We start from the raw sequence: 18,441 nt of genomic DNA on the forward strand, positions 1-18,441 counted from the left end.
CAGTGCTGTATTCACACAGGTCAGTACTCAAGGACAACAAAAGTTTGACCGAACCCCGATCTTCTGTTTTCTGCTTCAGTTAAGGTTCTGATCAGACGGTGGTCAATACAGTCTTTTTAACTCTGTTTTCCGAGATGCAGGCCTGTTTCCTCTGTGAAGGGCTCTAGAGATGAGGAGATTGTGTTGTACTGAGAGTCTAACCCCACGGGAAAAGCTGTGTTTACTGTAAGTGGGAAAACGATTGTGCCCTTACACAAACACAATGTGAACAGTAACTGGTCTGTAACTGTCTGCATTCATATCCAGCAGTTAACAATCACTCTGAAGCTATCACGGCTGCTATCTTGACTTTACATTTTTCAGATCAAAAATCTTTGTATTGAGTTTCGAACATGCATAACCAGTGTTTGTCATTTAGAAATGGAAAGCAAAATGTATGCATACAATTGAGACAGTGGTTTGTACTGATTATAATTACAAGAAACACAAACAAACAATAACAACGACTAAAATAATCCCCTACATTCACTGCCTGTGAGCCTCGTACACACGATTATTTACCAGGAACATTGTTAAATGTATATATGCATGTAATACATATGCATATACATACATGCAACAAATACATATACTCATACACACATACAAATATATGCTGCAGATAAGCTATACCAATAAGTTTAACAGATCGTTTTACAGAGTGTGGAATGTATTTTAAAAATAGATTCCCAGGCTTCCTGAAATTTCCTGTTTGAGTATGACTTTACATTTTTGACACCATTATTGAAGTTCACCCAAATGAAAGTAGGAATGTGCTACAGCGTTGGTTTGTACCTGCTCACGATAAAAGTGTGAAGATGCTGATGTTCTCGCGGTTTAGTACATTAGCATGCCCACATTTGTTATTTAGTTCAAACAAAAAGACCAGCTGAGGCTGGTGGTAATGTCATTAACAAAACAAAAATAAAATGTATTTGTAATGGTGACAATAATGGAAAAGTCAGGGTATCAGTATAATCATAATGATGAGGCACCATGAATGTCTGTGACACATTTTATGGCAATATGTTTACAAGTTGTTGTCTTGAGCAAAGTGATGGACAAACCGACATTCCTATCTATAACTGAACAGCTACGATCTCTCCAGAAGGTTACTCTGGATAATCTAAAGACCCTGCTGTCAACAGTTTTCACTCAAACTACTTACTTCCCAATAACAACTGTTGACAACGTTAAGACCATTCACCAACGCTCCTTAACCTGAAGACCTCGTTTCTCTTTGTTTACCCCTTTCTTGCAAAAACAGTTAAACCCATTCAAGATTCTAAAGGGGTTTCAGATAAAACAAACTGAAAAGGGAAAGTGAAAATGTGATGCCCCCAACTTATATAGATATGGAAACTATGTTAAGGGGTTAACATGAATTGTATCAAAGGGGCAGAAGCAAAACATGCACATACATAATTACAGGAACTGGGAAAAGGTTCATGCAGTGACTGGAATAAAAACTCCTTTCTTAGCACCAGTATTCATAAAGAGCTGATGTATCCAAAGGTTAAGAGTTCTTGTGAAAAAATACATCGTGAATTTTTTTTTTAATGCAAAAGGATAGTGTCATTATGTTAACTCCATTTTGCCGGCTTTTATACAACTACTATGGGATAATGAAAAGAGGCAGGCTGTCTGTCTAATGCCCACCACCCTTTATTCTGTGACCACTACTTTACTGAACAGCAACAAAGCTTTCAGTGTGAAAGCAGCAGAATACACAAGAGATTAAATGTGTTCCACCTCTTGCAGATGTTCAGAATTAAGTAGGGTACTCAAAAGTAACATCAAGACTCTATTACATTCTGACTTATTAATACACTTTAGTGTCCAACAACAACATAATAAAGAGTATTTCCTTGTGCGTTCACAAAGGAATAAATACAATGGGCACATGGGTAGCAACAGGCAGGGGGCTGCATAAATTAGCCCATCTTTAAACAGCCCCTCAAAAAGCACCACACTTGTAAAAAGCTACAGGATGACAAAAGACATACAGGAGTGAATGAAATGAAGCTTCCTTGCCAATTACTGCGGCGAACGTGGCCGCACCGGGGCTTTTTGTGCTTCACACAGGCAGTCTTTTCTCCCCTTGTCCCCGGCTATTGAGAGGGATACATTAGCCAGGCGGGGATGCAGGGCTGGATGGATGGAGTGGAGAGGAGCAGAGCGGTGCGTTCGCTGTCATACAGCTCACTTCACACCCGGTGTTATAGACCTCTCTTATGACTTCACTCAGTGCTCACACAAAATGTGATTCTGAACAATGTCATTTTCTACCTGCTTTCTAAGACTTCGCAAAAATAATCCAGACGTGGAGAATATCTGCTCACTTTTATCTGATATGTTGCAGTGATGATGAAGTGTGTGTGTGTGTGTGTGTGTGTGTGTGTGTGTGTGTGTGTGTGTGTGTGTGTGTGTGTGTGTGTGTGTGTGTGTGTGTGTGTGTGTGTGTGTGTGTGTGTGTGTGTGTGTGTGTGTGTGTGTGTGTGTGTGTGTGTGTGTGTGTGTGTGTGTGTGTGTGTGTGTGTGTGTGTGTGTGTGTGTGTGTGTGTGTGTGTGTGTGGTTTAATTCATCATCATATTTAAATCTATGATGTTTTGCTGTTTACTAATTGGTCAAATAAACCTAGGTCTGATGTCAGGTTTGTTGTTTAAAAAAATACATTTTCTTTTCACCTTTTGCCCATCTCATTTTGAAATGCAATATTTTCCAGATGCACCATGTCAGTAGGAATGGTGTTTGGTGATTTTCCATCTCGAAGTCTACATTAAAACCTCCTCAAAAGTAATTGAAAAGTGACATTTGTCCAGTGAGTGTTTCATCTTTTAATAAGTACCTTCTTCAATTTGAAACATGATCATTTAAATGCTGTCTTTGACATGCAAAGTCTGACTGCAACACTTGTTAGGTTTAAGTTTCAAATGTTTGTCTCTCTTTTTCACGTAAATGCCTCTGGACCACCTCACTAAATGCTCAGCTCTTTATTTTGATGGCAATCCCAGCGTACTATGCAGGGTCATAGTGTGTAAATGTGCTGCCTGTGACAGCTATCAGCAAGGTTAATGCTGCGGATAACGACATCCATCATTCACTTTCATTAGCGCTGTCCTCTGACCTGCTCCATATAATGTTGTCAAATGTGTCAGGCGCCAGATTATTGGGAGGTATGATGATCAATAGATAAATAACAGGGAGTGCGTGGAGCGGCTGCAGAATAAACCTCCGTCCAGCATTCTGCCGCCTGTCACAAATCTGAAAAACAAATGGACTAGCCCGAGGCAAGAGCCATCAATAATAATATAATGTGTGGACGATGATGAATTAGAGCCAGACTCCTCAATGCATCGCCGTTCTACGCACAGAAAAACCTCACTGGCTGAATGCATTGATCTCCGTATGCACATTAGTTTACTTAATCTGCATTTGAGTCGATGGGACAACACAGCGTTTCACTTCACTGAATTCAGAAAAGTTAATAATGTCCGATAATCAAAAGCTGTTTATGAAAGCACCTCTTTTTGTGCGCCATTGATTGGACTGTAATGCACTGATAACTCAGACAGTATGCACTTAGAAAATGACAAATGTATTTTGTATTCAATAACATAGATTTTTCCCATGCTTAACCACAGGTTGTAGTTCAAACACACATGTCCACATCCATAAAAAAGTATTAACTAATATTGTCCCTTTTTAATGTTCTCATTGAACTTATGAGATGTTGAAGGAGAATAACACAGGAAGTGTGTCCTTTCACATTGATGTTAACTAGGTTTAATTTCTACTGTTATAATCGTTTACTCAACATAATTGTATTAAATAAAATGTATTTTGCTCCAAATATTTTTTATTTTCTTACGTCTTTTGCAAAGCAATTTGATACTTGAGGTTACGAAATATTATATAAATAAATTAATAACTCAATGGAAATGTAGCACCTTACTTTTAAGTACGAGTCTTATAATTGTTGTTTCATTCATCTTTAAGTAGACAGTTTGTTTGTCTGTTGCCATATTACTCCCATCGTTTATTTAAAAAATGCATTCATATTCAAGCCTACCTATTTCCTCAGACCAAACTTAAGTCACTCTCCATAAACATTGCACATTAACTGAGTAATACACACACCACTGCAACAGAGAAAGATAATATCAGAAAACAGCTCCGAGCAGCTTCACTTTAAACAGTGCTGTCACTTAAGACCCATGAGATCCCCGTGGTCCACAACTGCTACCACAAAAGAGGTGGTGTAAATGTGCCTGCGTCCTGAAAACTGCAACAAGATCAGTGTCTTGACCTAAATGTCACAGGGCAAACCATACAAGAAAAAAAGAGCCAAACAGAAACAGAGTAACGTAGGAATAATGAAACAAATGCACTTCGCCAATGGAACTGAAAAGGCCAATATGGATCACTAATTGATAGCTCAGACCCCTGTGCTAACACTCTTGTATCTATACAACCTAAAGACGACCATGTATCAGAAAACAGTAGGCTATATGCACAAGTTTATCAATCTGTTTTTTACAATGTGACAGCAACACTTAATTGGCTGTTTGTTGGCTTTAAATGGTATTCTATAGGGCATTTTGCAAATAACATCTAATAAAGCAGGTTGAAATGGATACAAGGAGTCCGTTAAACCTTGCTCCGCAGTCACCCAGAGGCACACAGGGAAACCTGATCCTCAAGGCTTGGTGCATTAGTTCTGCTAAGCTAACCGTGAATGCTAATTGCAGGAAGGACAAACTGTAACCTCTGCCCTGTGGCCATGAACCCATTAAACAGCACAGAAGGTTTCATAGACATGGAGAGCGTACAAAGAGGCTGGGGCTGAAAAGGCCTGCAATCGGATTTCGGTTTGAATGGGGATAACAAGTTTTGCAAAGTCCCCCCTAGGATCTGCCCTCGCCTTATTTTTATGAGAGTGTAAAGTAGCTCTGACCGCAAATCATCCATACAATGCAACAGGTTTCCGAATGGAATATGTTGCCGCTCAGCAGGAATTGACATGAGTTCTCACAGAGCCTGACAGGTGCTCTCTTTAGCATGTGGATCAGTTAAGTTTGGGTACGTCCCCCCGCTGGAGGACATTTACAAACAAGCGGTTCAATATGACACCCTATACGTTGTGGGAAAGGTGTCATCCTGAATAGGAATCATCAAGTGTTGTCTCTGTTTTGTAGGCAACATCAAACACTTAATCAGATCAACACATGGACGGCTCTATTAGTTAAACATTAAGCTTGTTTGGGGCTCAGCAGTTTATTTTTCTGGGTGAGAAAAAGTCATAAACAAGAGTTCCATTTTCTGAGTATTTTCACCTTTAATCTCTGTGGCTCTGGTGCCTCATGGCCATACCTTTTCAAACATGACCCCGCTGCACCGACTGCCCCCGACTACTTCTTCATACATACATCCATCAGTTTGACAAGTGGCATGAAAGCTGCTCTTTTTTTCACTTAAACATCCATTTCAGCAATTTACATTTTGAAGTGAATGTTTACTTGCATGTCTGTCTTTCAGGAAAGGCAAGTATGGAACAGTTCGTTAAGATTAAGTTGAGCGTAAGCAAACAATAATTCAGCATTAAATTACATTACATTATTTGCTAACCAAGAGGACACAAATGTACAACAGCAAGAAACCTGCAAATAGCTACATTAGCTTCAAATAAAACAAAAATGTTTTAAGTGCTACATACATTTTCTTTTTGCATGGCCAAGCTACAGATATATCTGCTACTGCGGCAGCTCTTTATATCTCCTTAGATGGAGTTTTTCTCTATGGTCAACATCTGTGACCTAAATGCAGCCTACCATACCGTCATTCATGCACAACATTGGTCAATTCAATCTGATTTCCTAGTCTTATCAGGCCTGATTCTAAAACACCAATGCCACACATTTCTTTGCCAAATGATTAATCTGTAGCACAAAGCCTAGGAGCCCCTAGTAACCTCCAGCCCAAAATCTGTGACCCTCCTGTCACACCCGGAGATGTTTTGATTTACTATAGCCCCCGCTCCCAGGTGAGCGTCCCCTCCACCAGTGAGCCCTGTGCTGCCTGTGAGGAGATGGATGGCTGCGAGTGTGAAACATAGCAGTGGGTTACATGGCCTTGAGCTTCAGCGTCTAATTAGGCTCTAATGTAACTACAATGCTCTGGAGGAGATGTTGTCTTGCCCTCCAAAGCTCTTTAAAAGCCTCCTCGGGGCAGGGGGAGCTCTGAGTGAGGGGCTGTGGCAGGACTCTGCCACGTCCTAAAGAAAGCTCAGGTTTCCAGCTGGGATGCTCTGGAAACGGGACGCTAGCTACAGGAACAGCAGCTTTATTTAGGACCAGTTTGATGGTTGGTTTTATATCTTCACATTTGAAGGACAGACACGATGTTGGTAATACTTTTTTCATCCAAATCTCAGCAAGAAAATGAAACAAAATAAATAATAAATATTGAACTGTCCGCTTAATTGAGTTGAATTTAAGAGCTAGCTAACAAGACAAAGCAAGATATGCTAAAGGAGGATGTTCTGTTACATTTCAAACTGGCAACCCAAATGATTTCCTAAATAAATATCTACTAGCATATCTTAATTTAAAATCTGTCATTCACGCCCTATCAGACACTTTTAATTAGACACGTTTTTGTAACATCATTATCACAAAGATCTGTTGAACTGTTGCCAGCAATGGAAATTATTGGAAGCATGTCCCAACTATCTTTAAAAGTTTTGCAATGAAACAGTTAATTATTGATGATGTATGCTTTACAAAGTGACTATATAGCTGAATTATTTCTAAAGGAAGAAGAAAGCCCATTATTGATGGTGTCACCGTTTCTTGAAACGGATACAAATACATCATGTGATTTCCTCATTTCTACGCAGCTCATGAAGCTTGATATAATATTGGAAGCCGCTCGGAGAGATAAGGTGTCTTCTTGAAGGTCATCTGTGCCCTCTTGAGTGAACATAAGAGCCTCCTGTGGTCGGGTTAAATGGACATGACAGGCTGTAGGAGCACAATCACCCATTGTAATTGTCATGTAACGGTTTCATGTAGAGCCAAACTGTCTGCAACACTTCAGCGGTTGGAAACCAGAGCCTGGCCACACAACCACAGGTGTGGTTAACTGGGCCTTTACTGGAGGAAAGAAAAACAAATATCTGTGGAGGCTGGGAGGAAGATAAGGAAACAGATGTATCTGCTGCAAGCTGTGAAGTTCGAGGCCTTAATAAATGGTAATGAATAAACAGGCAGTGGTGGATGAAGAGCTCAAATATTATATGAAGGTGGCAATAATAATAACAGTAAAAGGTCAAATTCAGATTCATATATTTCATTTCTGAATGATAATCGATTATAAAAGGATGCATTTATTTGTAAATAACGTAAATGTTGTAACTGGTAAAGTTGGGTCTAATTGAAATGCCCCTAAATACTGCTGGTTACATTTCATCAGCATTTTTTCTTTGTTTCTTTGCAATAATAATGTCAATTGGTTGAGTAACTAGTAACTTTAGCAATGAAAAATATGTAGTGAACTAAAAGCACATAGAAAATACTTGAGTATAAGTGCTTTAAAATGGTACTCAACCAAAGTACTTTGTAAATTCACTAAGTTACATTCCACCACTGTATGATAGGAACTTCATTTGTGACTCTTTGCACATAAGGCTAACAAAAAATACAAATAGTTTCATATGCAACTGAGAAATTGCTAAACAACCGTCCTTATGAAACCTCTCTAAACAATACAGACAAGAAAAACTGTTTCAAGGACACTCGGAGAACATCATTTTCCAATTTAGCGGAAGCCAAAGATGACAGGAAACAAGGTAATTTGCTGTAGCCCCACCAACAAAACTCCCCCCCCCCCACACCATTCCCCGCCTGCTTCATGCGCAGTAATTATGTCCCAAAATGAATGCCATTTCATATTAAGCTGCAGTCATATTCGAACGTCAAAGATGGACTCATTATCGGCAATCATGGGAATTAGTTACATCATTTAACCAATCCCAACTAATCATTTCCAGGATACCGCAGAAGCAGATAGAGCCATTAGAAAAGATTGGAGCTCTTAAATAGAATAATTGACATCTATATCTTTGCTGCTGCTTTGGCTGAAGGGCTTCAGAAATTGCATTAGTTGCAATTGAAAAATCTGAACTGAGGGAAAAAGACACCACTTAGACTTTAGCAGGGCTCTGCTCAGTGTTCCCTGCTCCCATTCATATAATGCCCCGTACCGCCTTTACAATGGTCTGCGTCGCATCCCACTGTCACCAGAGTAACAACTCGTAAAAATACAGCTGCTAAATTCAGGGGTAATAATGAAAAAGGTGTTAGAACACGGAAACACCTAGGCAATTTTTATCTCCAATAAAATGTGTATAATGTTTGTGAGTTACCGGTAAATGTTATTTTTCCCTGTGGATTTATCAAGAAATGACTTAACACAAATATAACTTAAAGATGGCCTAATAACCCTTAATGTACCTCCTGGGGTACTAAACTGATGAAGCAGCATTACAAATAAGTTACATCTAGAAATGAGCAGAGGTGGGAGAAGTACTCAGATCCTGTACTTGAGTAAAAGTAGAAGTACCAGAGTGTAGGAATACTCTGTCAAGTAAGTCCTTTAATCAAAATGTTACTTAAAGGGGACCTGCAAAATGCACCTTTGTACGTCTTTTATACATGAATGTGTCCCCGGTGTGTCAGGGAACTCACCAAGTGTCAGAAAACACAACCCTCTCTCTTTTCCGCCATACCCAAATCTCTAAAAACGGGGCTGATACAGACTGATCCAGATTTGAAATATCTCTGACATCAGAAACAAGGAGCTCTGCCTATATGGGCAACTGTATATACATATATACTACAACTATATGGTAACATGACGCTGGTGCCTCGCCCCCCTCCTTTGCAGGGGGGCATGGTCAGCTGCAGCTCATTTGCCACAGAATCAGCCCTTGCAAAAACAGGACAATATATTATTCAAATATAGCATGATAGGTCCACTTTAAAGTGGACCTATTGTGCTATATTGGAAAAATATATTGTAGGGCCATACCTATACAAAACATGTCTGTGAATTTTTTTGCTTAAAATACCAAACAGTTCACCCATTGTAACCATGCCTCATACTGCTCATACCCCTCTTTTGCAGCCCTGTTAGAGAAACGCGGATATTGGGTACTTAGCTTGAAAAAAAAGAAAAAAGAAGAGGAGGCGGAGCTAATGCCTGATCAGAATTCTACCGGAGATAAAGTTAAATTCTGCTGTGATAAAACGCCATCCTGTTCTAAACCACATCAAAAGATTATTTCTGAAACAGTATAGAGCTCAAATGCTTTTTCTCTTGCGGGTTTATCACAAGGTGAGTTCCTTTTCTTATTTCCTGCTTTTTAAACACGTGCTCTACAGTATAGGTTAGCTCTGAGTGTTAGCAGGCTTGCTAATGTAAACAAAGACGAGATTACGTCCAAAACATGTCAGGCATTGTTTCTGATAGCAACTTTCTGTGGGTCCGCTGTCCGGCAGCAAATCTGTATCCGCTCGTTGTACACCCGTTTTTAAAAAATGTGGGTAGAAGGAAAAGAGAGAGGGTTTTATTTTTCTGACGCTGCGTGAGTTCCCCGACACACCGGGGACACATATTTATGTATAAAATACATCACAAAGTAAATTTTGCATGATAGGTCCCCTTTAAGTAAAGTACAAAAGTATTGGCATTAAATATACTTAAAGTACCAAAAGTAAAATTACACATTATGCAGATTGGTCTATTTCAGAACAATATATATTATGTTTTGATAATAACTATTGATCATTAGTGTTATCAAAACTGGTAAAGGTGCAGCTAGTTTTAATGACTTTGTATACTGCAGGGTAGATTGTGAATCTACTCCAGGTGTGAGTAAAGTATTATTTAAGTGTTGATTATATTTCACATCATTAACCCAAATCTAGTCAATAAAGATAGGAAATAATTGTATTGGAGTAAAAGTTCATGATTTACCTCTGAGTTGTAGTAAAGTAGAAGTAGCTAAAAATGAAAATAGTCAAGTAAAGTATCTCAAAAGTGTACTTAAGAGCGGTACTTCAGTAAATCTACTTAGTTATTTTACACCTCTGTAAATGAGCCGTATGCTCATTTCATCTTAGCGTCACCGGTGTTTCTGAAGCAGCCGGGTCATCCAGTTTAGTGGTTTTCTCCCAGTTTCTCCCAGTAATAAACAGGCTCTGGTCTGAGCCGCGGACCCCTGTTGTCTATCAGCACAGGTCAGTGTCCAGGGGCAAGTGGAGCCCTCGGCAAGAGCAGTGGATCATCGCTTTCCCTCAACACATCATCAGGTGCCTCTTCTGCCCTGACACATTCCTGCCATTTCATAGGCTTACTTTCAAAAAGGTACATGTGACAAAACATGAAGTTGGACAGAATTGATATAAACATGTTTTATCATACTGTCAACATTTAAAAAAAAATAATGTAATCAGTGTTACAAGATTAAATGTAACTCCATCATCCACTGCACAATAACCAAGCAGAACATGACAAAATAGGAGAATATAAAAATCAGCTTTAGTCAAGAAAACAAAAAGTTGGTTTACAAAAGATACATAAAACAAGAGACACAAAGTAGAGTTAGAACAAACAAGAAGTCAAAGAGGGAAATAAAAACTGTTCTTGGAATTGTAATAAATGACAGCGATATATATGGTAATGGTACACTGGATGCCAGCAGATAACCCAAATGTGATAAAGGCTTCATACGCAGAGGGAACCATTCCCAGGCCCACTTAGGTTGACCTGTGAACCAAAAACAGGAGATTTAAACCCATTCAAAACTCTGGAGCTAACCCTGAACCATACATGGAGACAAGTGATATCCCATTTACTGAATTATGGTTAAAGTGTTTCTGACTGAGGGTCAACAGTATGACCAAAACAAAGAGCTGCTAAAATACATGTTTTAGAAGTTTACTGATTACACTTTGATCTAGGGATGCACCAATAGAGATATCGGGCTGATACCGACTCAAACAGTTGGGTTGGCTATAGGTGATTCGAGTTGATGTTTATATAGTATATACATTAAATACTGGAGTTTGAATGCATACATATTAGTATACACTGGTATGGGTTGGGTTCTTGGTGCATCCCTATTTCGGATGAACAGTGAGAAAGTCACGTGGCTACTGTGGAACATAAGTGGGAGCATTTTTGTACCAATATTACAACAAAATCAAACCTTGGTCTTCAGAAAACATTCTTGAAAATGACAAATGTCCTCGGAGGAGCAAAACATTTGACCAACAATGTGTTACTGTTTGAGTCCAATATATCCGACCATATAATGCATAAAAACAATCAACGGTACTATAAAAGTTCCTGGTCAAACATTGATTTAGTTTCACAAAAGTAGTATTTAATACAGGGCTATTGTGGGGGTACAGCAGGGTTCTATATTTACAGCAGCATACACACATACACATACTGGGGGGGGGGGATTTCCAAGTTCTCATCTGTCTATCTTTCAACTGTCGGATATTGAAAAGTGGACGGACAGAGATACCGATCGGCATATTGTGCAGCTGGACGTGCCTCCTTGTAAATGCAGCTGCATAGATTGGGTGAGTTGCGGACTGCCACAGTGAGGACACGAGGGGTGAGGGAGACTCACTTGGGTTTCGTCTCGGCGTCTGTGACTTGGCGGATGAAGATGGTGTTCTCCGGGTGGTTGATGTCTCCCCTCTCGTGCATGTAGGAGGCGGCAATGGCGAGCATGGTGCCGTCGTTGTTGAAGGCCAGCGAGGCGATGCTGGTCGGGTACCTGTGGAACTGACACAGGCGCTTCTTGTTGAACGGGTCCCAGATGTTCACAAAGCCGTCCGAGCCACCTGGAAGAAGGAGAGGCTCAAGGTCAACCTCAAAAAGATTTAGGTCGTGTTGCTGCTGAGATATGGATCTATAATAACCCTGTGTTCTTCATGTAACCTTGGCAGCTAAATGGTAAAGGTCATAGGAAAACCTGAGCTTTATAAAAAGACAATTTGCACACATACAAAGACAGACTTTAATGTTCCCTATAAATGCTCATCTGTGGGAGTATTTGCGAATGATGTGAGTGACCACTGTGCTGTAGCCACAATTAGGGACACTAAGGTCCAAAAGGTTAAACCTCGTATTATTATTAAGAGAGACATAAAACATTTTGTGGATCAGGGTTTTGTTCATGATCTGTTTGGGTTTGATTGGGGAAAAATTGATCTGTGTGCTGATGTAGAAACTGCATGGTCTTATTTTTATGAAGATCATTGATAGACATGCACCCCTGCGTTCATTTAGAGTAAAGGCATGAGACAATCCTTGGTTTTCTGCTGAACTGTCTAGTCTCCTGCATGAGAGAAACAAGGCCTGGGCAATGGCTCAAAGGTAGAATGGCTGTGTTTTAGGCAGCTAAGGAATAGCTTCACTTCACATGTCAAAAGTGCTAAGTACTATTTGTCAGTTACCACATAAAACCTAAATAATCCTAGGAAAACCATAAAATCGATATCCACCGATGAGATCCGTAATGAGCTACCTCCGTGCCTTACCACGGCATCTGGCACTATATCGGACAAGACCACCATGTTAAATTGCTTTAATAAGCATTTTGTGTCCTGTGGCTCTGTTTGATTCTGTTTCTAACTCTGCTTCTGTGAACACCCCAATCCGTGACTCTGAACAATTTGGTCTGGAAAACCCTTTTAGTTTTACTCCTTTTACTGTTAATGTTGTTCATGAAGCCTTAACCAAGCTAGATCCTAAGAAACCGGCTGGCCCGGACAACGTAGAACCTTTTTTTTTTTTAAAGATAGCTGCCGATTTTATTGCTCCACCTCTTACTTCTCTTTTTAACCTCTCCCTCAGAACTAACACAATTCCAAAAGTTTGGAAGTCAGCTTATGTCTTGCCTTTGCTAAAAGGAGGGGAGGCAACCATTTTAAATAACTATAGGCCAATCTCTAAATTGTCAGTTCTGGCGAAGATACTCGAACGCCTAGTGAGTGAACAGAGTTTTTATGTAAAAATAATATCCTGTCTAAACATCAGTCAGGCTTCAGGAAGCAACATGGCACCATCACTGCGACAATGAAAGTGGTGAATGACATTACGAGTATTTTAGATAATAAGCAGAGTTGTGCAGCTCTATTTATTGACCTTTCCAAAGCGTTTGGTACCGTCGATCATCGCATCTTAAAGCAGAGGCTACTCAGTATAGGCATATCCAGCCATGCAGTGGGGTGGTTTGTGAACTACCTCTCTGAAAGGTCCCAATGTGTTCACTTTCATGGGCTGTCTTCTGAGTGGTTAAACGTTGCTAATGGTGTTCCTCAAGGTTCTGTTTTAGGTCCACTTTTATTCTCCATATATATATCAACAGTTTAGGTGAAAATGTGGATGAAGCTACTTTACATTTCTGTTCGGACGATACCGTGATGTACTGTGCAGGTCCCTCTGAGCTGACATCCTCGTGAATTCATCTTCTTATTACAGACACATGCATTTCCTAACATTCGGTCTATATGCTGTAAAATGTATTATCTCTTCGATTTACAGACGGCATCTATTGCACGTCTGTCCGTCCAGGGAGAGGGATCCCTCCTCTGTTGCTCTCCCTGAGGTTTCTCCCATTTTTTCCCCTTAAACTGTGGGTTTTCTCTGGAAGTTTTTCCTTGTACGATGTGAGGGTCTAAGGACAGAGGGTGTCGTTTTTCTCATACTGATATTCTGAACAATCTGTGCTGTTGTATTAGCTGTAAAGTGTCTCAACTGTAGGCTATTTTTATTTTATGTACAGCACTTTGGCTCGACCAAAAATCGTTTATAAATGTGCTATATAAATAAAACTTTTTTTTCTTTATTCAGACACAGCTCGCTGAGCTTAAGCTTCTTTTAAATGTTGATAAAACCAAGGTAATGCTATTTTAAAAAGCTAAAAAGACACCAGAGCCTGTTTTAGATATTGTTACTATGCAAGGACAAGTACTAGAAGTGGTTGCCTGTTATAAATACCTAGGTATCTGGCTTGATGATTGTCTTACTTTTAAACTTCATGTCAATAACCTGCTTAAAAAGCTGAGGGTTATACTAGGTTTCTTTTTCAGAAACAAGTCCGGTTTCTCGCTTGAGGCCAGGAAAAGGCTAGTCACTGTGACCTTTTTACCTGTGCTGGACTATGGTGATTTGTTGTATATGAATGCACCTGCCCATTGCCTGAACAAGTTAGATGCCACCTATCACAGCGCACTGAGATTTGTCACAACTTGTAAAGCACTTACACATCACTGTACCCTGTATACCAAGGCAGGTTTGCCATCACTTACTGTAAAGAGGCTCAGTCACTGGTACACGTTTATTTATAAAGCTTTGTTGGCTAAACTCCCGTATTATATCTGCTCTCTGATAACACAGAGTTGCAAGCAGCTATTGTCTGAGATCGCATGATGTAGTATTGTTAGACGTGCCAAGAGCTGGACTGTCTTAGGTAAGACAGCTTTTACGTGTGCAGCGCCACTTGCTTGGAACAATCTTCAGCAAGAATTGAAACTGAGCAATCTCATTCCTCTGCATGTTTTTAAAGCTAGGCTAAATGAAATGCTCGTTGATACTATGGGCACTTGTAAATGTCTATAACTATGTAAATGTATCCTGTAAATATAATGTATGATGTCCTTTATTGTTTTATGTTTCATGTGGAACCTGAAAAAGATATTCTCCCTTGAAAAAGAGATCTATGATCTCAATGGGACCAATCTCGTTAAATAAAGGTTTGAAATTAAATGAAATGAAAAGACTAAATGTAGGAGGAAGCTCATTTTCTCATGTACTAACTAGCCAGTCTTACCTGTGGCAAAGGTGTTATGGATACTGTGAAAGGAAATGGCATTGACAGGGTAAACCTGCTCGATTCCCTCCTCCTTCAGTCTGTGGCATTTGAAGGCATACTTCTTCTTCTGAATCTCCAGGCTTGGGTCCAGGTACTCCACAGCTACACGTCCCTCGATTGAACTCAAGGCGTAGCCCTGGAGCAAAGACAGAAAATATGATGTTACAACCCAACCAGAGTCCTGCATCGGGTCGGGTACCCAACGGGTGACCCTCAAAAAAGGTGATTTGCGGGTGGTATTTTTTCAAACGCTTTTTTCTGGGTTCGGTTCTGGGTAAAACAAAGATGATGCAGGTCGGGTCGCGGGTATTGCATAATAAATATATTAAAATAATAATAAATTAGTTTAATGTTTAAAATCCTCAGACCTCTCCCCCGCGGGACCGCGCATAATCATAACCTCTGCAGTGCATCAATCTGCTGCTGTGCGCGCCACATTTGAAATGGCTGAGGTGAAGCTCTCTAGCGGACAATACAGCATTTTGAATAACACTTCCTCAAGAGCGAAACCCAGCGTCTGGAGGCTTTTGGTTCCTAGATGGAGAAAATAACCAACACCCCACGCTTTTTGAGACAAATATGCAACTGCGTGTGTTAATAATTGCACGTTTTCACTGCTCATATATATATATATATATATATATATATATATATATATATATATATATATATATATATATATATGCAGGTTCGGGTCGGGTTGCGGATCTTGTGCCGACGGGTCGGGCTGCGGAACTAATTGGCAATATGTGCGGGTAGCGGGGCGGGTTCGGTATTGCACGTCGCGGGTGCGGGGCGGGAGCGGGTCTTGGAAATCAGACCTGTGCAGGACTCTGAACCCAACTGCTTTTCATTAACACAGGTATCTATGACAAAGTGTTCTCATAGGAGTAAATCATCTGGCAAGCTTAAACAGTATATTTTAGTACAAGTGGGTACTCAATACTCAGTATTCATAAAGTTGACTTTAATTGAAAATGTACCTGTTTGTTGGGGAAGGCCCTGATGCAGCGAGTCTGATACTTGAGACTGGACTCTCTCCTTTGCAGTACGTAGCCCATGTTCCTCAAATCCCACACCAGGACTCGTCTCCCGGCTGTGCCAACGATCAGCCTGTCTCCAGCCACAGACAGGGTATACACCTTTCACAAAGACAAGAGACAGGATGAGACAGGAAAGAAACACACCGCCAGAAAGTACCAATGCCTTACTTGACACTAGACAAACACAATGTTACAATAAGTCATAACGAACACTTTCTATAACAAAGACTAAACAAACAAAAATGTGGTTATATGTTAATATACTATGGTGTATCTTTCGCTTTACCTTTTCAGGCTGAGTGAAGGTGCCAGCGTTGCAGGGTGTCCTTGGGTCCCACAGCCTAACTGATCTGTCCCAGCTGCCAGTTACCATGACGTTAACCTCTGGGCAGTATTCCACACAACGAATGGGGGCGTCATGTGTTCCAACTATTGTATCTGTTTAAGGATAATATTAAAGATCAGCAGAAATTAACACATACAGCAAATACATGGCAGATGTGAAAATATGTGGAAGGTTTAGAGACAATACTGCCCGATTAAAACTGTTTTTAGTATTTGTTACATACCTTGGTCTGTGTTCAAATCATGAGTTTTTAATTGTGCATCTAAACCTCCACTCCAAGAATGAGTTGGGTCCTGCAAAAGAAAAGGGAATGTTATCTGTGTGTGAAGCAGACTTCTGGGGTTTAACGTGACAATAAAAAGACTGAACAAATATACAAATCTGTGACCTACATAAAAGGCACAGTCAAGAACTGGAGCTGAGTGCTGGTACTTCATCCGCATGGTGTTGCTTCCCACATCGAATAGGCGCACAGTGCCATCCCAGGAGGAAACCAGGAGGAACTGTGTTGCGCTGGGGCTGAACTTGACAGCAGAGATGCTGTCATCTGGTCCCTGGTTTAGCTTGTACTCGTTTGAGCCTGTCATCTGCAGAGATTACACATATCAGTAAGTCTGAAATTGTAACCGAGTGACGCAATAAATGCATAAAAGAGAAATTTACAGTAAATATAACAATCATTCATAAATATATCCATAGAGTTGATTAGAAACCTCTTAGTGGCTGAAATACACATGTTTTTAAATAATATACTTCAGGAAAGTAATACTACAATAGCCTGCCTGGCATTACAATCCTGGCATTACAATCCTAAAAAGGTATGTTGTTGTTTTTATTCCCTGTATATTACTGATTTACTCTGACCAAAAACCACTTGATCCTAACTAAACCACTAACATAGCAAGAAAGTTCAGGAAATTAAACTGTAAAATGTAAGAGAAAACATTGAAAATACTTCCACATTCATAATGCTAGCTGAACAACCTTAACATACAGGTGGGGGTTGTAAAGAGTTTGCTTTCCCAGATATCGATATCGGATGTTAACTTTAGATAGGTATTTAATTGGGCTTTATTACTTTGTTTTCTTTCTAAACCATGTCCCTTAAAAAGGAACAACAACGTAGATGTTTTGATAGAGTTACTGAAGCCAACATCAATGGAGGACAACCGCTCTCCAGCTTGTTGTTAGCCTAGCCCAGTGACAGCGCTTGAGGGTTTAGCTTGCTAGCTAGCCCTACTAAGTACTTCACTTAAAAGCTAAAGCTAAACAATATGGTTTTATGTTGCAAGGCTGGTGAAAATATGACTTTACGTTGTGTGATCTCGATATAATGTGTTCTTGAGATCGACACCACGACATGTACCGCTACATATAGCAATTACACCTAGCCTTCTGCTAATGGCACTGGTGTCTGCTAATGCTAGCTTGAAAACGGTCAAGATAACGTAGGTTAAAGCCTTGATGATGGCATTTTCAGTTTACTTACCGCTTCGGTTTGGTGTGCTCCCGATGCGAATGGTAACTTTCTTTCACCGCGGAATTATTATATCTTGGTTAACAGCAAAATATAGAATATATAACGTGGAAATGCTACAAAGCAATGTGGCTGCGTGAAGCTATATTCTTAGCTAGTAGCGGCGCCGATGCTGATTGGTTGTGTCGAATGTTCAAGTTCCCGCCTGCGACATGATTGGTTCGTTTAAGCTTAATGTCTATTTCCGTTGTCTCAGCGCAGATCACATGACGCAGGACTGTTTTCTCCTCTCTGTAAGTATGAGTATCGGTGTGTCTCATTTACGATTGATACAATGCAATATCAGAAAAACTAAATAATGCATTATTAAAAACAAATTGAATCAGCCTACACCGTGATCATCTTAGCCAATTGGCCTACAAACAAGGTATACAAAAGGGATTTTATTTTTGTATTCAGTCGGCTGCTTGCTTCCATAGTGTAAGGCCTTTCAGCAATGGTAAACATACCTATGCTGTTTTATACAATTGATTATTTCTATAGCCTTTCTTCCTATTATTTTTTTAGGGGAACTTTACT

General features: G+C 40.0%; 1 protein-coding gene across 1 annotated transcript; it reads right to left on the reverse strand.

Annotated features, from left to right (window-relative positions):
• Window positions 1–10,500: 10,500 nt before the first annotated feature.
• Window positions 10,501–18,054, reverse strand: bub3 (BUB3 mitotic checkpoint protein). The gene is made up of 7 exons (XM_034107434.1): window positions 17,875–18,054; window positions 16,778–16,972; window positions 16,609–16,678; window positions 16,326–16,477; window positions 15,980–16,138; window positions 14,955–15,132; window positions 10,501–11,961 (listed from the first exon to the last, which is right to left on the reverse strand). The coding sequence occupies exons 2-7, from the start codon at window positions 16,970–16,972 to the stop codon at window positions 11,741–11,743; spliced, it is 975 nt and encodes a 324-aa protein (XP_033963325.1). The 5' UTR covers window positions 17,875–18,054; the 3' UTR covers window positions 10,501–11,740.
• Window positions 18,055–18,441: the final 387 nt, after the last annotated feature.

This window comes from Pseudochaenichthys georgianus, chromosome 19 (genome assembly GCF_902827115.2).
Source record: "Pseudochaenichthys georgianus chromosome 19, fPseGeo1.2, whole genome shotgun sequence".
Taxonomy (NCBI): Eukaryota; Metazoa; Chordata; class Actinopteri; order Perciformes; family Channichthyidae; genus Pseudochaenichthys; species Pseudochaenichthys georgianus.